The sequence below is a fragment of the Puma concolor genome, chromosome D2 (assembly GCF_028749965.1).
Source record: "Puma concolor isolate L17-30 chromosome D2, mPumCon1.1.hap2, whole genome shotgun sequence".
Taxonomy (NCBI): Eukaryota; Metazoa; Chordata; class Mammalia; order Carnivora; family Felidae; genus Puma; species Puma concolor.
In genome coordinates, this window is record NC_141677.1 from 56832297 (window position 1) to 56853895 (window position 21599).

The 21599-nt window shown below is 44.9% G+C and overlaps 1 protein-coding gene across 4 annotated transcripts in view; it reads right to left on the minus strand.

The window, feature by feature from the left end:
• PIK3AP1 (phosphoinositide-3-kinase adaptor protein 1) overlaps window positions 1-21599 on the minus strand; it is a 117736-nt gene that overhangs the window by 14264 nt on the left and 81873 nt on the right. For all 4 annotated transcript variants that reach the window (XM_086680509.1, XM_086680510.1, XM_086680512.1 and 1 more), the window contains 5 exons: window positions 17626-17721; window positions 14767-14964; window positions 12151-12216; window positions 9910-10115; window positions 6136-6208 (listed from right to left, as the gene is read on the minus strand). In XM_086680509.1, coding sequence (XP_086536635.1) covers window positions 6136-6208; window positions 9910-10115; window positions 12151-12216; window positions 14767-14964; window positions 17626-17721 — 639 coding nt within the window. The remainder of the gene's footprint in view (window positions 1-6135; window positions 6209-9909; window positions 10116-12150; window positions 12217-14766; window positions 14965-17625; window positions 17722-21599) is intronic.

The following is a 21599-nucleotide window of genomic DNA, read 5'->3' on the forward strand; positions in this document are numbered from 1 at the left end:
CACTTTCTCTCTCTCTCAAAATAAATAAGCTTAAAGAAAAAAAAAAAAAGGTTGGACTATGGTTTACTAGATGCCACAAGTGCCTCACACTAGAGACTGGCTCCAAGGGCAGTGTTTGGTCCGAGTATTAAACTACCTTTCTGGGTCCCTGTGTAGCACAGACCTTTCTCACACCCTCAGGCTCTCCTAGTGACAACTGAGCAGTGCAAGCAGCTACCCGAGGCTGCAACTACTTGGGCAGAGACCAGCCGTACCTGCATGTGGGCGTGGGCCCACAGTTGGTCTCAGAGCCCAAACAGGTGTAATGCTTTTGTTTTCCCCCTCAGCTTTGACCTAGTTTTTTTTTTTTTTTTAAACAACACTCTTTTAAAGGGAGGTTCCTGTCTGCTTAACTCACTTCAGTGAGTCAATTTTCTACCCTCAACTGGTTCTATGAGGAAGGAAAATAAAATACACAGGAAAAAAAATTGGGAGTCAAAAGTTCAAAAAATCAAGTAGAGTGAGTCTACAAAATCCTGATATTCTTGGAAGAAAGGAACAATGCTGGGAATAGTAATCATCATTAGATCGCACAGTACTTTTCCCAAAGCATGTCCACGTGGGCCATTATACCTCCTTTGAACTTCCTTCCTTCTTCATGAAGTTGATTCGTCAGGTAAAACCATGGATGAGAAAACTGAGGCATAGAGTGGTTAAAGTCTTGGATCACAAAGTGATTCAGTGACGAAGCGGGGATTGGGACCCAGGTTTCCTGGCACCCTGCCTGCTCCTCTCTGTCCTGCCCCAGACTAGCCCCAGACACACCCAGAACACAAATATTGACTGCCTTCTGTTAGGGTGTTCTACAAGTCACGGGCTACACCAGCTCCTCTGACTTCCTACACTATCAATGTTCTGAACCATCCCAGCAAGAACAAAACAACTCCCTGAAGCTGAAGAAAGACCAGTGAGTTATTATGAACAGAATCTTACTTTTTAATTACCCTTGGTGTTGTAACCCAAATTAAAGCAAAATAATCATCATTTCTCTTTTCTAAGGCAAGTGAGATTTCTAAATAAATAGAGTCAGTCCTTATGTTTAGAATGGGCTTCATTCCTGGGGCGCCTGGGTGGCACAGTCGGTTAAGCGTCCGACTTCAGCCAGGTCACGATCTCGCGGTCCGTGAGTTCGAGCCCCACGTCAGGCTCTGGGCTGATGGCTCAGAGCCTGGAGCCTGTTTCGGATTCTGTGTCGCCCTCTCTCTCTGCCCCTCCCCTGTTCATGCTCTGTCTCTCTCTGTCCCCCCCAAAAAAATAAATAAACGTTGAAAAAAAAAATTTAGAATGGGCTTCATTCCTAGAAAAGGTCCTTTAAACAGAGATGCCATTTGTCAACCCTAATTTTCCTACAGATTGATGTTACTCTGTATCAATGGGTTCCAAATGCTTTTTCTTTTTCTTTTCTTTTCTTTTCCTTTTTTTGGAAGCAGAGTTCTTTCCTCTGTTGAAAACAGAAGCTCAATGTGGAAAACAGATTTTTTTTTTTTTAAAGGAGCTGTGATGGTCAAAGAGTAGGTTGCCCCAAACACTGTCCCAATCTGAATCTACCTCCCCTGCTTTCCCCTACCCACCCTCCCCAAGTGCCAAACCTCTACTCCCACAAGCACACATACAGCAGCACTGAGGCTACTCAGTGTGAAATGGGTAATTACAGGTTAGTACGTCATTAAATATACAATCGAGTTTTATGGAGTTAAATAATATGCTATATTTAGTCAACCATAAAGATGCCCACTCTTCGGAAGATGCTCTGATGCCCTTGGGCCTCACTATGTAGCACAGGGCCCCACTCCCAGACTACCTGAGGCTTTCTCTGGTAACTGGTTTACAAGCACCCCTCCCCCAACAGGCCTCACCCAGACATGGGAGCTGGGGAAGAAATGGTCAGCTCTCTGGCCCCTCAGGAGGGATCACTCTTCCATAGTGTTCTCTACTGACCGCCAGAGTCTCCAGGGACATAAAGTTCCATCTCTACAGTGGTGACTGTACTTTGCTGGTCACTTTTCCTTCCCTCTCTCACTTCCCCACTCCCACTGTGTCCCTGGGATCATGTCCCACATCAGCTACTTGCTCTCAAATCTTTGTTGGGGAAGAAAAAAATTCTACAAATGGATTGTGGTAATGGTTGCATGATATTGTGGATGTATTTAATGCCACTCAGTTGTACATTCAGGTCCAATGATAAATTTTATGTTATGTGTATTTTACCACAATAAAAAACAAAAGTGGGGGTGTCTGGGTGGCTCAGTCAGTTAAGCATCTGACTCTTGATTTTGGCTCAGGTCATGATCTCACAGCTCATAAGTTCAAGCCCCGCATCAGGCTCTGTGCTGACAGGGCAGAACCTGCTTGGGATTCTCTGGCTCCCTCTCTCTCGGCCCCTCCCCAACTCGTGCTCGCTCTCTCTCTCTCTCTCAAAAAATAAATAAATAAACATTAGGAAAAATGTCCTGGGGCTGATGAGTAGAACTTTCTCTCTATGGTGGTCCCCAGGCATTCTTGTTTCATGTCAGATTATATATAATTTAATCTTTTGATAGTTATGACATTAAAGCTCCTAATGTAAAAAGTAAAAACACTGGGGTGCCTGGGTGGCTCAGTCAGTTAAGTGGCTGACTCTTCATTTCAGCTCACGATATGATCTTGTGGTTCAGGAGTTTGAGCCCTGCAGTGCAGAGCCTGCTTGGGATTCTCTCTCTCTCCCTCTCTCTGCTCCTCCCCACTCATTCTCTCTCCCTCTCTCTGTCTCTCTCTCTCAAAATAAAAAAAAAAAAAAAAAAAAAGGAAAAGTACTTAACATTCCCCCCCATAAAATTCCTAGTCAGAGGGCCTGCTACTTGAAGAGTAGAGGGTAAGGGTAGGGAGGGCATTTAACCATGCTCCTTTGAAAAAATGTAGACATTGACCACGCCAGTGCAGAGCATAAACACTGGTGGGTATCACTTGTCCAGAGTCTGATTAGCTTTGGGTGAACTTTGGAAAACATTTCTAAACCCAGGATTTCAGCTCTGGATCCTGGATGGCAAGTCCCAGCCCAGCACATGCACCCTGGGTGGTCCTGCCCGAGAGGTCACCAGCTGCTGTATGGGTGGTTTTTAAAGTGCTTCCATGTGCCAGGCACTGTGCTAGGTCCCAGCCAGAACTTAACTGGTTCAATCCTCACAGCAACCCTAATAGGGTAGGCACTTTTATTTGTGTCACTTTGCAGATGAGGACTGAGGCTCAGTTGGGTGACTTATCTTGTCTGTGGTTCCCAGCTAGTTAGGGGTGAGCAGTGGCTAGGAACTTGACCCCAACCCTGACGGCCTCAGGGCCGATGCCTGTACCCCTTTACTCCTCAACGTGTGTATGTCTTGCTTCAATATCTCCATTGATTGGATGGTAAAGTTGTCATGACACCCAGTGGGTTCAATTCTGGAGCCCAGCTTCCCAGCACTCATGACTCCAACACAGCGACACCCTGGCCTTCAAACACCTCATGTACCACCAAATCACAACTTTTTTGAGGCTGCCTATGTGTAAAAGCGTGAAATGTTTCATTTAATCAAGGCTTCTATCTTTGGGTTCATGTGCTCTGGTTTTAAAAAGCACCTCATCCCTTTTACCACCTGGAACCTATTGTCTGACCCTAAGATGACCATGCAGATCTTGAACCAGATTTTTTGCCTTCTCTCCTTTCCCCTCCCTTCAGCCAGGAGGGCAGACAAGCGTGAGCTTGGGTAGTGAAAGCATACATTTAAAATCTAGTCACCCAAGCAGATACCTGTCCTTCTGCCATGGTTATAACCTCTTTATGCCTCTTTTCCCAAACAGTCAAAATCATTAATATTCACTAAGCTAGTACCATATACAAAACACTGTGCTAGAGATTGTAGGGCAGGCTCTAGCTGGGAAAATCAGACCTACACAAATAAAAGACTAATTCATAAGCTACTAGATGGTGAAGATCAGGCCTTATGGGTCTCTGTATCTGGCAAAGAGCCTGGTGCTCGATTAAGTATTTGTAGAGTGAATGAATGATGTTACCAAAAATTTTCCTGAAATCGACCATTCCAATGGAGATTTCTTGAGCCCAATCAATGTACTGTCTTACATGCGGGGGATTCAGCAGAGCACAAAACATACAAACTTTTGCCCCCATGGAGCTTGCAATAGGAGGCAGTGGGAGGATGGGCCAGAAAATATGGAACAGAAATATAAGATAATTCCAGTGTGTGATGTGAAAAGAAGGTAAGCAAAGCTACTCTGGAGAGAATGCAGAGAAGGCCTCTCTGAGGAGGAGAATCTACAGCCAAACTCTGAAGGATGAAAGGACAAGTCAGTAAAGATGTGTGAAAAGTGGAGGGGGGACAAGTGTCAAGGCCCTGGGGAGGGCTGCTCTTGATTTGTTAGAGCAACAAAAGGGAGTCCTTTGGTACTAGAGCTCGGGGTTGAGGGGGAAAGTAAAGGTGAGCTCAGAGGTCAGAGGTGAGACCATGTAGGGACTCTCAGAACACAGTGAGGAGTGTGATTTTACTCTGGGTAGGACAAGAGCCCCTGAGGGTTTTGAGCAAGTGACTGACACCATCTGATTTCTTATTTTTAAAAGGTGATTGGCTGCACTTTGGAGGATTAACTGTAGAGAAGTAAGACTGGACACAGGGAGACAATGGAAGAGGCTCTTGCATTCATTCAGGAAGAGATGATGTTGGCTTGCCTGCAGCTGTGGCATGGGAGATGGTCAGAAATGATCAGATCTAAAAGATGCATTTTGGAGGCAGAACCTCGGGGAATTGCTGATGGTTTGAATAAAGGAATGAAGTCATAGCAATCAGAGGCAGCAAAAGAGAAGTGCCAGATGAATGGGAGGGATAGTGGTTCTATAAATGCTCAAATGAGGAAGGGGTACAATGGCCTTGAGTGGTCCAGGAAGGCCTCACTGAGCAGGGGCTGATGGGCTGGGTCTTGCAGTCCTGTAGTTTTCATGCAGGTGAGAAAGAACAGGCATGAGCAAGGGGCCTATGGCAGAAAGATGTCCTTTTTAAAGACTGGGGTGTTACCAGCTTGACCAAGGTCATGAGAAGTCAGGCTCTTGGTGGCAGCTGGAGACAGACTATGGACGTCATACACAAGCTTAGTCCTTTATTTAATGGGGCTCTACTCAAGATTGCAGAGCCTCTGAAAGCCTTTTATTGTCAGCTCCACTTAATAAACCCTGGCCAAAATAAATCACAGAGACCCACCATGCCAGAGGCTTTCGGTGGGAATATGCAACGTAGGCAAATGCCTATCAACGCTCAAGGGTAGTGGTGCCGAGAAGCCTGGTCCTCAGTGTAAACACTGCAATGCATGGCCTTGCTATTGGACTGCCACTACACATGGCAGGAGCCCTGCTATACCTGGAGTCCTGGCTTCTGAATCACTGTATGGTATAGACACCAGTGACACAGTTCCCTGCTTCAGTGAAAAACAGATACTATGTGAATGAGATTTTCTCCTTTCTCTGCTCAAAAAACATGTCTTCCTGGGGCACCTGGGTGGCTCAGTCGTTTGAGCATCCAACTCTTGATTTCTGCTCAGGTCATGATCCCAGGGTCGTGGGATCAAACCCCGTGTCAGGCTCAGCATGGAATGTGGAGCCTACTTAGGATTCTCTCTGTCTCTGTCTCTTTCTCTGTCTCTCTCTCTCTCTCTCTCTCTCTCTCTCTCTCTGCCTCTCTTCCCCCCCTTTCTCCCTCTCTACCTTGAAAACTAACAAACAAAAGCAAAAACAAAAACAAAACAAAAAACATGTCTTCCTAAATGCTAAGGGGAGAGTCAGATGCTTGGGGAGAAAGTTTGATCATCCTCTTTGAGTGAGAGGATGAAGGGATGCAGAGGTCAGTCCATTCATTCATTTGCTAACAAGTCTTCTGTGCCAGGTACTAGGTATGCAGAATAAACAAGACAAAGTCATTGTCCCCAAGAACCTCACAGATCTGGGGGACCCAGATCTGTAAACAGGGTGACAGGCACCGGGCAAGCTCTCTGCCCATTCAGGCCACAGCAGAGAGGAGGGTCAGGAACAACAGATCACAGCAGTATCCCACAGTGCGGCACCCCCAAGGAGCTACATACCTGCCTGCTTTCCTGATTTTTGCTTCTCTCTCTGTCTTCGGGTGATGCTATCTCTTAGCCGTTTAAGATTTTCCTGGAAAAGATTTAGTTCATTTTAAAAGTAGATACCAGAAATATACCCTCTGGACATTAGAGTTTCTTTCTGATTTTATGCTGTTTGCCCGATGTATCACATTGCAAAAACATGCAAATGAGGTTGAATCCATTTGCAATCAGCCCCCAGAGAAGTTCAAGTACTCTTAGAAGTTGTGCCTGAGAAGACATCTTTCCCACAACAACAAAGCGTCTCCCCTCCCCTCTGTTCCTAGCTCCTTCCCAGCCTTAGAACTCACTGCCCTCCTCCTTGTGTGTTCCTTTAGCCAAGCCAGTCTCTCACATGCTAACAAACACTCTGTGCACACTGCCTCTGACATTGTTTTCATACCATTCCTCTGACCGTGAGGGACAAGGATTCCTCTCCATGAGTCTGTTCTAGGTCTGGGTCAAGGTTCACCTTCTCTGTTAAATCTCCCCCCAGTGCTCCAGTCCTTAGTGACCACAGGTGCCATCTGGCACTGAGCTATGCGGCCTTGCCCAGCGCATTTGTGTGTGCGTGTGGGTTTGAATATGTGTGTATGTTGTCTCTTCAGAGGTACTGTGCCCTCTCAAAGGGAAAGACACCAGGTTTACACCTTTCTGAAACTGTGAAGTCTGGTCTATTGCAGTCATTCAACAAATGTTGAATAGACACATGAGAGACAAATTTTGTTGCTATTTAATTTATTTTTAAAATTGTTTAAAGTTTATTTTTATTTATTCTTGAAAGAGAGATAGAGAGCAAGTAGGGGAGGGGCAGAGGGAGAGGGAGACAGAATCCCAAGCAGACTCTGTGCTGTCAGCCGTGAGATCATGACCTGAGATCATGAATTGTGAGACCATGACCTGAGCCAAAACCAAGAGTCAGATGCTTAACCAACTGAGCCACCCAGGTGCTCCTGTTGCTATTTTAGTCAATAACAACTACCTCAAAAGTGTGTGAACATTCTAGAGAAAGTGCTCCAGGGACTAACATCCAGACATCTGGAAGGGTCCCATGAAGGAGCTACAGGAGGCTGGACTGGGAGGGGTGTTTGGGTTGTGACCATAGGTGAGACTGAGCTGGGTCCAGGAAGCACCAGGGGAACACCGGAAGGTATGGGCTGGCTACAGCTTTAAGGTCTGACAGAGTGCGGGCAGAAGGAGTTGGCAGAAAAGAGACCCACCTGGAAACTAATGCTACGTTAGATGAAGGTGACAGAAGCTGGCCTGGGGGGGAATGGAAAGAAAGGAGCAGATGCAAGAGGAAGAATGTCACAGAGCAAGACCAGGCATGACATGCAGCTCACTGGGTACAGGGAGTGAGGAAGAAGAGCCTAAGAGATGTCTGTCTAGCCTCACTGTCTGGAAGATAACAGTGCAGTGAACAGAAGCAGGGAGCCGGGGAAAGGAAGCAGCCTCAAGGTACAGTTTGTTGCCGGACATGAGGCAAGTCTTGGGCACCTCAGAGGGACACACCCAGCTGGTGGCCGGAAAGGTGGAATGAGAAAGGAGACACGGACTCAAGAGTCACCTGCACAGAGAAAAACATAACGGGAGCCTGGGCAGTGCCCACTCATGGGAGGAGAAGTGAAGGAGACACAGAGGTGGACAGTGACATGGAGGAAAAGGAAGATGGGGCAGCCCCAGGAATGGTCTTCATGCCCACCGGTCGCTGGACAGAGGATGCTCTAGAAGTACCAAGAGGCTCTCAGAGCACAGAGTAGTGTCAGCTCCCATGGATCCCATGGATTCTCTGCCATGTCAAATATGAACCCCAGTTGTCTGCCACACCCAAGAGTTCCGGGTAAGCTTATGCGACCAGGAGAAGCCTCTTGGATACAGACAGAGACAGACAGCTAACATTTGTTATACATTTATTGGGTGCCAGGCGTGCCAAGTCCTTTACATGGTTTACATTGTCCAGTGTTCTCCCTTCACATGTGAGATGGGAAACGGACACACAGAGAGGCCAAGGTCATCCAGCCCCAAGCGACAGAATGAGGATGTGACTCAGACTGCCTGGCCCTAGGGTCCTGGCTGCTCTTAATACTGTGCTATGCGGACACGTGACCTGGCTGGGAGAAAGAAAACCATTGTTTGCCCAGGGCCAGGCTGTCCCAGCAGGACTGCAGCCCTCTGGGGCTCCTGAATGCGGAGGACCCTGGGTTCCCATACTCAGCACTAAAGAGTGCCTTCCCAGCCATCAGATCCCCAGGAGGAGGGAGGCAGTCCACCAGAGTGGATGACTCTGTTTTAGGGAGCACTAACAAGGCAGAAAGTATAGTTAAGGGAGCACAGGCTTGGTGTGAGAAAGGGCTCATTTGAATCTGACTCTGCCTCTCCGCCCCTCTGAGCCTCAGCATTCTGTAAAATGGGAACGGTGATACTTCTCTCGCATGCATGCTGTGAGTGCAGAAGAGGTCAGGTCCATCCAACACACTGCTGCACAGCTGGACAATTACTGCCTGATGGCTCATTTCCCCACTTGTCGCCACCGACTCCCCCTCTAAGAAGACATGACTCCCATCTCAGTGTTAGGTGGTGCTGCTCCCCACCCCACCCCCTCGTCCCCAACAGCAGGTGTGTCAGGTCCTCTGAGGACAGACGTTAGAACACACACCTTCTGGGGAGTACTGTGGGGAGGTGAAGAGAAAAAGCAACGACTCTGTTCCTACCTTTCCCTCCACTTACTAGGTGAGTGATCTGGACATGTCTCCTAACACCCTAGGCTCAACATCCTCCTTTTTTTTTTTTAATTTATTTTTTTTTAATTTTATTTATTTATTTATTTATTTATTTATTTATTTATTTATTTATTTATTTTTGAGAGAGAGAGTGTGAGTGGGGCACGGGCAGAGAGAAGGGGACAGAGGATCTGAAGCAGGCTCCATGCTTACAGCAGAGAGCAGCCTGATGTGGAGCTGTGAGATCATGACTGGACTCGAAGGCAAACATTTAACTGACTGGGCCACCAAGGCACCCCATCAACATCATCTTTTTAATATGAAGGAGTTGGACCAGGGATATGCTTCCTAAGGTCAAGTTTGAGTTCTCCGCATCGCTTTAAATTACATATGAAGTACATGTATGGAGTTATAGATTCTTATATATATATATAAATAGCAAGAGTCTCCTCTGACAGCCCAGTCCTCCAATCACCGTCTCTGAGTGGCCACCCTTCGGATGGCCATGGGGTGGCCTTTCCTCACCTTTGCCTCTGCATTGGTACACATGCGTATAGAAATACAGTTTGTATGTGAGTGTGCTTTAACTTGCATGGTTTCATGTCTGAGACTTGTTTTGTTCTCTTAATCATATTTCTTGGAAACTGTCCAAGTTCTCTGAGTTCAAAAGTGTGATTGTTCTGTGGGGGTTTTGGCACTAGGAGTAGAAAGAGGGACTCAGAAAAGAAAAAAGCTGGAAAGCAAAAGTATAGGGCCATATGCAGAGGGAAGTGGCAGCTGAAAAATCAGGGTTTACAGTCATGTCTTTGTTCCTGATCTCTAGCCTCATGACAACCAGCAAAGCCATCCAGCTCTTGGCCAAGGAGCCGTGTGGTTACAGACTACAGGTGACAGATATACATACACATCGATCCACAATGACACTCAAAAACCCAGTATCAGGCCTGGCTCCAGGTGCTCAGTTATAGGACCCTACCCTCCACTTTGTCCAGTGGAGAAACAGACATGAAACAGACCATACAGAGCCGATTACCTGCTGGAAGCGGAAGGACTCGGACCGCTTCTTCTGGTTGAGCTGCCACTCTTTGAAGTGGAGCACAGCCTCATCCACATTGACGATGCCCAGCTTCACCTGCTCCTGGAGGGTAATCAGCTGCCGCTGGCCTGGTGTTTTCATCCCAGCAAAAGGGTCATATATACTTGACTGGGGCCTGTCCCTCCACGGTCTGACGAGAGGCTCTGGAAAGGATGGCAAAACTCAGTGTGATGGCTCCCCAACTGGGGAGGGCAGGCAGAGGAGGGGGGTTAATGTGGCTGGTCATGGGCTCAAGAGGACGTGTCTCAAAAGAAAAATTACATGTGGAACTAAGAAGGGAGACATATGACATGGAATCAGAGAGAGGGAAGCAGCTAATAATTCCAAAGCCTGTTACACTAAAGTAGACAAGGCCACAACATCTTAGGAAAGCATTTTATGAATAGCATCCACTGGAATCAACAGAATCCCTCAAGCCTGAATTACTGAGAAGCCATTGACCAGCATTTCTCAACTTAAGACACCACTGATGTCTTAGACTGGATAGTTCATCTTCGTTGGGGATGGGGTGTTGCCTCATACACTGTAGGATGTTTAGCCTCATCCCTGACCACTATCCGCTAGATGCCAATAGCATCCCCTACCTCAGCTGGACAACCAAAAACATCCCAGATATTGCCAAGTATCCTCTGGGAGGACTGGAGAAATCACCTCCAGTCAAGAACCACTATATTAGACTAAAATCCCCTCCCAGAAAAGAATATACAGAAAATTCTAGGCAGGCTGCTTCTCCCAACACACTCCATCCCTCCCTATCCTCCCTGCCTCTGAGCACCATGGGCACAATGGCTGTGGACCCAGGTCATGAAATGCCCAAGAATACTGGAATGCCAATGGAACCACGATCTAGCTCCAATGTCACTAGGTATACATTAAGGACTGGGTCCCAACTAGCTCTCATTGGGTTGTTCCTGTGCCAACTTCTCCTCCACATTATGAATTTGTGGTTCTCTGCTCTGGAGATTCTAAGGAAATAAGAAGGCAACCCCTCTCTTTCTCCAGGCTGTGACTCCACTAAGTTCTGTGGAGAACAAGCTACTTGCAGAGGTGATGCAGTCACTGGGGGCTTGTGAGGACTTGAAATTTTACTGCTCATTTCATGGAGATCTATCTTAGATTCTAAATTTCTCCAACAGGACCCCATTTGAGCACCGTGACTTAGAGAGAAAGCAAGATGGACAAAGAGAGATGACTTCAAAGTTTATCTGTCATTCTTAACACCCATTCACTCATCTGTCTACACACACCCAAAATGCTTTCTTCCAGATTTGCCTTCTTCAAGGCTCTCTTTAATTCTGTTGGAAGAGGGATTTTGGGGGGAAAGCAAAACGCATAAGCCATCAAAGCCTCTCTCCTACTACCTAAATCCTTGGAATGCCTTCAAATGCTTAGATGGTGTCATGTCTCCTTTTCTTTTCAATTTTTTTTAAAAGTTTATTTATTTATTTTGAGAGAGCGAGAGACAGAGAGAGAAATCAGGGGAGGGGCAGTGAGAGAGTGAGAATCCCAAGCAGGCTCCACACTGTTAGAGCAGAGCCTGATGCAGGGCTCAAACCCACGAACCCTGAGATCATGACGTGAGCTGAGATCAAGAGTCAGAAGCTTAACTGACTGAGCCAGCCAGGTGCCCCTCACATCTCCTTTTCAAAAGAATCATCAGTGGGATAATACTGAGTGCCTCTCTTTAGCAGAAGAAAGTTAATCAAGAAAAAAGGAGTACAGATCTCCTCAAACTTCCTCAAAAGGAAGAAAAATGTTACCCAATGGCAAGCAAAACATCTCTTAAATGAAAGTATAGTTTTCTAATACAGATAGGGTAAGTAAATAACATGATCGGCCTGTGTCATTAGGTAAAGCCTGGGTGCCAGGCCACCCACTTTCATCCTGTTGGCAACAAACTCGGTATTTACACTGTACTTTTGTGTGCTGTCGCAGACACTTCCCCGTGTGTTCATGTCCTCGGTATGATCAATTTGTACACTCTTCTCGGGTACCCCAATTTCTCTCTTCTCCTCTCCCACTCCCATTGGTACAGCACCACCTAAGGTATCCCCTAGACTTCTCTCTGTCTCAATGCTAAGGAGCTGTTACACCTGAAATTCAATGAAACATGCATGAACACATCTACCTCCCGGAAGTCCGGGTCATACAAAAGGAAGCTGTGGACGTGTGGCTTACCTTTCCTGATGCTCTCTGAGGAAATGTAGAAATTCCCAGGCCGCTCTTGACTTTTTTCTGCAAAAACTATGAGATAAAGAATATTCTAGGTAAAAGTCAAATCAGATCTCTTTCTAAGGGGCTTTACAATATTTTATTTATTTACCAGGAAAATTACCAAAATCTTGTACAAAAATTAAGGGATGGATCGCACCTTGGACCACTGTCTGCAGTTCTGTAAATCAAAACTCCAGGAGGCAAATTAAGGAGCTAAAGCTAGAGGGATTATGAAATGAAGACAGCCCAAACAGACAAGGTCTCAAAAGCAGAAAGACAAAGCCAATCAGAGGACACGGTCAGCACTTACAAGATCATTAAAGAAAAGGGTAATGTGGGGCGCCTGGGTGGCGCAGTCGGTTAAGCGTCTGGCTTCAGCCAGGTCACGATCTCGCGGTCTGTGAGTTCAAGCCCCGCGTCAGGCTCTGGGCTGACAGCTCAGAGCCTGGAGCCTGTTTCCGATTCTGTGTCTCCCTCTCTCTCTGCCCCTCCCCCGTTCATGCTCTGTCTCTCTCTGTCCCAAAAATAAATAAACGTTGAAAAAAAAAAAAAAATTAAAAAAAAAAAAAAAAAGAAAAGGGTAATGTGAACAAGGATGTGAGCTGGATCCCAGAATACCTGAAGCTAGCCGTGGAACACCTTGAAACTTGAGAGTAAAAAGAAGTGCCACTTAGCATGCCAACAAGTGCCATAAGACAGAACTCAGAGTGGAACAGATACAATGTGTGCACAGCTCCAAAGGGACTTAGATGAAGTCACTCATAAGCAACAGACCCCCACCAATAGTGCATCCATGTATACATGTATTATTATGATACCCATTTTACAGGTGAGGAAACTAAAGCTAAAGAGAGTGAAATGACTGACCTAATGTCCTAGGCTATACGGTTGGAAAATGCAAGAGCTTGGACATGAACCCAGGGATTCTGGCCTCCAAACCACGGTCCTTTTTGTCATCTCCTGCCTCTCCCTTTCCTTTGCTCTCCCAGTTTCGTAGCAAGTCCTTCAGTGATCTTTAGGAACCACCTGTGCCCCTGTCCTAGCTCCCCAAAATGAGCCATGCCACTGACACTCTCTCCTCCCCTCCTGCCATTTAGGAATTATCAATATTTGCATGCTTCTTCATTTGGGTTCCCTTAGAAACAGACCTGGAGACAAGGACCCAGATGCAAGGAGTCAATGTGGGGGGTGAAGGAGGTGAGACAAGGAAGTGGATAAAGCAGAACATGGTGGGTGTCCAGTAAGTTACCAGGGTGGGCAAGCTGGAGAGCTCTGGAAAGCAATGTAGAACACGCACCTCAGAGTTCCCCCAGCAGAAGGGCAAGCACGCTGGGGTACTCACTCAGCCATCAACCCATCTGTCACTGGATGAGGGCTCAGGAGTGTTCACCCCCTAGCTCTTCCAATCTGAGTTGCAAAATGGCAGGGGAGACTCTGGCTGCCAGAGAAAGTGGTGAGACTAAGAGACACAGGTCCTGACAGGCAGGGTCCAGCCAGTGGGCACAGAAATGTAAAGAGCTAGGGGGATGTGGCCAGGGCACCAATAGTGTCTGTGACACAGGCCGAAGGACATGTTACCCAGGGGAATGGCAAAGCACGTAGAGCACTTGGCCAAACATGATGTCCCTCAACTGCATTTCTACCCGGCTTAGGGTTGCCAGGCTTAACAAATCAAAACCAAAAAGAGAGTGCAATTTTGGGACTTACACTAAGAAATTGTTGGCTTTCTGTCTGAAGTTCATGCTTAACTGGGCATCCTATACCTGGGCTCTGGTTGAGGGCTACCTTCTCCAATTTGTGATCTCCTTTTGCCACACGTTTTACAACTTTCTTATACTATTAAAAATGGAATGGATGTCAGGCACACAGATCTGGCAATTCTTAGCTCTTACAGTATTTGTAATCATATCAATACAATGGGGTCCTGAAAGAGGCTGAAACTGATAATGCATCAGCATCTAACTGATGTCCTAGGGATCACTATGAAGATAGTGGTCACCAGTTTGTATTAGTGTAGGCAGGTAGATAGCCTGGCCTAGTGGTTGAAAGCCAGGATTGTGGAGTTGGATTCCTTGAGTTCAAATCCTGGCTCTGCTATGTGGTAATAGAGTGACCTCTGTAAGTCTCCTTTTCCTCATCTGTACAATGGGGATGATAACAGCCCTTACCTAACAGATTACTGTAAAGATTAAATGACACGTTCCATATGGAGTACTGTTGGTAGATTTCAATAAATGTTAGCTATTAAATAATAACAATAACAATAATAATAATAATAATAATAGTTTCAGGAGATTAAAATGTACCAGGGTTCTGGCCATTTGGAGAGGGAAATCTTGTTTACCTCCGTCTTCGTACTGCATATGAATGCTTCCAGGAATGCCAGAACTGAATCTGATCTTTGTCCATGGTCCAGCTCCAAAATATGCCCTGAGCTCTAACCCCATCTCCTGGCACTGGTTAGATACCACTCAAAAGCAGACAGTCTCTGAGCAATGGTTTAGAAGTTAGGAGGAACCAGGGAATTCCTGCTGAGAAGCCCTGAAGACCCTGCTGAGCACCATTCCCTGCCATACTTGCCTTTAGAAATGTACGGTTCATTGTCAGGCAGGTAGTGAGTGCCAGGAGCACTGGCCTCCGGCCTGGGCACTGGGACGGGGGGCCTGTTGGCCAGGTCCACGGAAAAGGCCTCATCGTTATCCACTGTGTGATAAACATCTTCTGCCTGATCACCGGGGTGCAGGTCCCTCTCCGGACTGCCCATCCCCATGCTGTTACCTAGAAACACAGAGAAAGGTGTCTGAAAGCAGTGGCCAAATGAACTGGATGACCGATGGTCATAAGAGCAGAGAGAGGGACCATAGCTTATTTGTACAGTACCGCCCTTTGGCAAAGATCTTTCCTCTACAGTATCTCTTTTATGATCTGCTAAGGGATCACTGCAGGCGAAGTAACTGAGAACCACTGATGTCACCTTCATTTGCCACCCATCATGGTAGCAAAAGGGAGTGAGGACTAGGCTCTATCAGCTTAATTTTATTGCTAGGATTCAGTTATTCATCCCATTAGAACTAGGGAAAAAGGAACATAGCCCCCAAAGCCAAAGGACCCTTGGAACCACCCCCTGGTGCTGGGGAAGCAGTGTGAGGGTGGCCAGAAGTCCTCACCACCAATGGCCCCAGCATCCTCATCCCCAGCATCCAAGTGACTACAGCAAATCCTTCCCGTGGACTTCCTCTGTGCCACGGACTGTTCCAAGAATATTACCCACCTTATCTCCTTTGATTATGTAACGACACTGTGCAATAACTACAATCATTATTCTCATTTTGCAAATGAAGAAACTGGGTCCTTGGGCATTTAAATAACTTGCCCAAAGTTACTTAGAGCCAGACTGGCATCCAGGAAAGCTGGCTCCAGAACTTTTGCTCTTAACCTCCATGCTCTACTGCTTTTTTACAACCTTTGCCCCCACTCTGCTCTCCATCGACCAGAAATATAGAGGACAGAAGCTTGCCTCTCCCTCTCTGTCCCTGGAGACCCAGAGCCACCATGTTTTCACTGCCCCCTTCCTGGTGACAGGGTGCAATGTTCTTTGCTGGAACCCAAGTACAGCGTCCCCTTGGCTTCAAGGATCTCAGCAGACCTTTGTATGCGATCTGCCCCTCATATACGTGAGCTGTGGTGACCTCAGCCATGTTATACAACCTCTCTGAGCTTGATTTCCTTCTGAGACCTGCTCACAGGAGTACTGTGAGGAAAAGCACCCAGCTCAGTGCCTGCACATAGTAGGTGTTCTTTTACTTCCTTCTTTTCCTTAGCACCATTCAGTCAACAAATCTTTATTAAAGTCCTGTCTGAGATACAGGAATGACTAAAGCTTAGGCCTTCTTCCTGCAGAATTTCCAGTCCAGTGACTTAATGGAAAATTTTTAGTTGCATCTTTTCTGAGCTGCAGGGAGACTACTCTTGGCTTCCCTGTGTCCTGGATCCAGAGAACTAACTGACCAGAGAGTCCCAGCTCATCCAGGGGCTCAGAGTCCCAAGGCTCTGCCCTTGAGAAACTTCCCAGTTAGTGGAGAAGCTCCCATCTGTTCATCTTTAAACACAAGGGCATGACAAAATTCTGGAGAGGCTCGTATGATGTTAACAAAATGAGGTGTCCTGAGAGAGCTGCTGGCTACCCTACCGGTGACAGTGATTCCCACAGTGCCTGCCCCCGTGTGAGTACACACACAAGCACGCAATCCTGCTTTTATAGTGTGAAAGCAGCTAGAGACAATACTAAATGAATGGGTGCAAAGTGTTCGGATAAAACTTTATTTACAAAAACAGGCAGCTAGACAGGCTATGGTTTATCTACCACTACACAGAAATTTCCTTTCTTCTTCACTGTCAAAATTACTTCTCCCATCCTGAATCCCATCCTCTTAGCATTCTGCTTCCTATGCCTACTTCATCAGCAGACCTCCCCGCCCATTAATTATAAATGATTGGACAGAGTGAAGGAATTAACCACATAATTTAACACCCTCCATCTCTGACCTTCAATAATAATAATAATGACAACAACAACAACAATCATCATAAACTTTTATCACTTGCTCTGTGCCCAGCCCTGCTCTGACGCCCACTGCACAATAACTCATTCAATTCTCCCAACATTCACCTGAGGAAGCGGAGACCAGAGGAGTTGAGAGCTTGTCCAGCTAAGTGAAGGAGGAACGAAATACAGATCATAGTTTATGTTCTTAACCATGATGCAACACAGGCTCAACTTAACGATGTTTGTGTGGGGCACCTGTGTGGCTCAGTCGGTTAAATGTTCAACTTTTGGCTCTGGTCATGATCTCACAGTTCGTGAGTTCAAGCCCCACATCAGGCTCTGTGCTGACAGCAGGAAGCCTGGAGCCTGCTTTGAGTTCTGTGTCTCCCTCTCTCTCTGCCCCTCCCCCACCCCTGCTTACACTCTTTCTCTCTCTCTCAAAAATAAATACACATTAAAAAACAAAGCAAAACAATGTTTGTGTATATTCCTCCATGTTCTCCTCCTTCACCAGAAAGTCATCTCTTGAGAGCACTGGTCACATCTTATTTTTCTCCTTGTCCCCCAGCCCAACATCCAGAGTAGCACTTTGCTCATAGTCAGTAGTCAATAAACTTTGGTTAAATAAAAATAAACATATGCATTTAAAAACAGGTCTTGTTGAAGGCAGCTTGTTTAACCTGAATGAGTGACTCCAGCGGTGGGAACTTCTGGCCTACCTGTAACAGGCTGATGGGGGAGCTCACGGCGACGGAGTGCCTTTAATCATGCCATACACCAAGTATATGGCAGCCCATTTCTTTAATGGATCAACCATCATATGGAACCAGGGAAGATCTTACATTTATTTTTCTTTCCCTCTTTTTGCTTGCCTGCTCACAGCTACAAATTACCTTCTAAAAACTTGCGGATCATAGAGTCCTTAGTAGCCCGAGGGAAACCATCTCCAGGGATTGGATTAGATGTACTGGCCTGAAGCATTTCAACATCTAGAAGAAAAGGAGACTAAGAGTTTATTTGTTGTTCTTCCACACAGGCAAGGAGACTTTACAGATGGATGTACAAGGTTTGAGGAATCAAGAGATCTTGAACCAAGAGAATCAAGAATTATTAATCCATCTACCTTCCCACCCATGCATCCATGCTTCCATGGATTCAGGCATCCATCCACTCATCCAACTATCTATCTACTTAATAAGGACCCCCTGTGGAGTACCTGGGTGGCTCAGTCAGTTAAGCTTAAGCAGGTTAAGGGTCCGGCTCTTGATTTCAGCTCAGCAGGCAGCACAGAGCCTACTTGGGATTCTCTCTCTCCCTCTCTTTGCCCCTCCCCTGCTCACACACATGCTCACTCATATACTCTCTCTCTCTCTCAAATATAAATAAATAAACATAAAAAAAATAAGGACCCCCCCCTGTACGTGTGAGGTATGATAGAGGGCAACACTCACAACTCTCAGGCCCTTTCCTGGACCACAGGACTCAAAAGGTATAGATATTATGCTTATTTGCATTTGAAATAATGAGTTTAATTTTTATTTTTTTAAAATGTATATTTACTTTTGAGAGAGAGAAAGAGAGAGAGAGAGACAGAGGTCAAGCGACAGAGGGGCAGAGAGAGAGAGGAAGACATAAAATCCAAAGCAGGCTCTAGGCTCTGAGCTGTCAGCACAGAGCCCTTTGTGGGGCTCAAACCCACAAACCATGAGATCATGACCTGAGCGGAAGTTGGACGCTTAACCGACTGAGCCATCTAGGCACTCCAGGCTTAATTTTTAAATGTATAACCATAGCATTGTTTATGACAGCCAAAAAACAACTAGAAGCAAAAACAATAAAGAATAGATAAAACTGTGGTTTACTCAAACAATGGAACAGTATGTAACAGTTACAAAGAACATATTGGAGCCAGTTTTATCAATATAGTGCCACCTCAACAACATAATAGGACCAATTCAACAACTTAACAACAAGAACCCTAGTTCTAGGTTACTAATGGAATTATTTATAAGGAAGAAGCATATTGACCTTTGTTTTTCACTTTTAAACATAAAGACCCATAAAGACCAAAACTATGTGTGAAAACCATTCAGTTACCACAGCAGCTTCTAGTCTAACTCAAGTAAGCAACATATTACTTTACGACTCTGAAGCATGCTTTTGGGAGCAAAATTTCAGCCTTGTATTAAAAATAGAGCTTTGATATTATCAAGAGATTTCACTTAGTAATTCTTATCATACAATTATTGAGTACTTATTTGCTTAGGCAAAATACATAGTTTGAAGTTGAATAGTATACTTTGAGAAAAAGTGGTTTGAATTTAATCAATATACACACATATGCCACTTCCTTACTACTGTAATCTTTGGGGATCAGCTGAATACATCCTGGTGAATTTGTATGAAGACTTCTATGCAACTAGAATATTCACTGAAAAAAGGTTATGGTCATGAAGTAATGATAAAGATGATAAACTTCATATGACATTACCCTAGTTTTGAAACAAAATATTTGTATATACATAGAAAAAAAGACTGGAAAGAAATACATGAAAATGCATATAATGGCTATTTCTAAAGTAGTACAGATTATGAACATTTTATTTTCTATCTTATACTTTTCTTTGTCTTCCAAATTATCCCACAGTGACTTGTATGGCTTTCATGAAGGAGAAAAATCTTATTAACATGTTTTTTTTTTCAAAAGATCTAGGTAGATATGATCAACTATGTACAATTAGATTTTCAAAGCAAAAATAATTTCAGGTTATTAAAAAATAAATTGTGGCTCACCTGTCAATTCCCAGATTACTTGATTTTTTTAAATACAAAAAATGACTGATTTCAAACTTTCCAGGGACCAGATATTACATTATTACATAGCACAGCTCTTACTGGACCTTGTTTCAAACTTCAATAATCCTTTGACAACCAAAATATAAGTTTTGTGACCATAAACAAAAAAAAATTACATTGAATGAAAAAGTTGCAGACTTTTCAGTATTTTCGGTATTTTCGGTGGCATATTGTGTATATAACGTTTTAAGGCCTATAAGACAACATCACATGCTGGGAAGTATAAATGTTGAATTCATGGTAATGGTTACTTCTGGAGAAGGAGGGAGGAAAATTGGATTCCAGAAGGGATTCATAGGGTGCTATAATATGTAATTAAAAAAAACCCCGAGACAATTAAAAAAGAAAGAAAAAAGAAATACATAGAAGTGTATTGATGAATCAGAATCTTTAACAAATACAACATTAAAAAAAATCAATATAGTATCAATTGCCCCAAAAAAGGGGAGAATAAGGTTCTATTTTTATATTGCTTATATATGCAAAAAGAAGCATTGGACATAGATGTAAGAAATTAAAATCACTTGGACAAAAAAGATGAGGGACAGGAATGGAGAAAGATTTTTCACCGTTCACCCTTTTATAGTTTAGTTTTTAAGGCTATTGAAAAAAATAATATAAAGAAATACGGGGCTTGGATTATGTTTGTGTTACCTTAAATATTATCCAAAAAAGAAAAACCAACTACTTTTTTCTGCCTTGTCAGTTTATTGTTTCCTTACACAGTGGAGACATTACACTGACCATAATATGCCTTGATACTCTAGTCCAAAGCCCTACGGTTCCAAATGAGGAATCTCTCCTGTCACCGCTGAATTCTATAAACTGCAGAGATTAGGGAGACTGAACTGATCCTGAAACATACCTAGAGGTGTTTTAATTTTAAAAATTAAATTTCTGAGGTGCCTGGGTGGCTCAGTCAGTTAAGCATCCGACTTCGACTCGGGTCGTGATCTGACAGCTTGTGAGTTCGAGCCCTGCACAGGGCTCTTTGCCGACAGCTCAGAGCCTGGAGCCTGCTTTGGATTCTGTGTCTCCCTCTCTCTCTGCCCCTCCTGTGCTCACACTCTGTCTCTGTCCAATTTCACGTATCCAAATCCAAAAATTTCATGTATTTTTTTTTAATTCAAGACCAGAAAAATTCTACTTATTTGAGATTTCCTGTTCAATTCATTTAGCAGTGTTGTTTGTTGTTTTCTTTTTTAAGTTTATATATTTTGAGAGAGAGTGTGTGTGAGCAGGGAAGGAGCAGAGAGAGACAGAGGGAGAGAGAGAATCCCAAGCAGGCTCTGCACAGTGCGGCGCCCAACATAGGGCTCAAACCCACAGAACTGCAAGATCATGACCTAAGCAAAATTCATGAGGCAGACACTCAACCAACTGAGCCACCCAGGTGCCCCTCACTTAGCTGTGGTTTTATGGAACACTTTCCCCATAGAGGTAGAAAATTGGAAAGAAAGGTGTTTTCTACAGGTGTGTGCCTTGCCAGGAGCAGGACCCTCCCCTATCTGATGAATACCCTGTATTAATCTCCCTCTAAACACCCACACCACAGACCTCACCCCCCGCAAGCCACCTGACCCTGACCCAGCCAACTTTTGAAACCCCTCATTTAAACAACAGTAAAGCACAGAGGAATACACCCCAAAGTAAAGACTTGCTTGAATCAGACACCCCTAGAGATGAGGGGAGGGAGAAATTTCACAGGTCCAGTGCTATACCCTCCAGGAAATCACATCCCCCTCAGGTTCCAGCATCTCCAAGAAGCTGGGCAGAGCAGCGCCAGGAGGATTTCAATCACCAGTAACCAAATCTCCCAGGCAGGCAATGCCAGGGTGCAAGTTTCACAGTCAGTCACCCCTGTTGACAATGGTAAATGGGTCATAAAACAGCCTAGCTATTTTCACTAACAAAGGTCAATTTGAGAGAACTGATTTTCAGGTCCAAGAGGTAGATGCACAGTTAAAGAAGCTACAAAGAGTATTAGAAGAATAAAATGTGGAAGAAACAG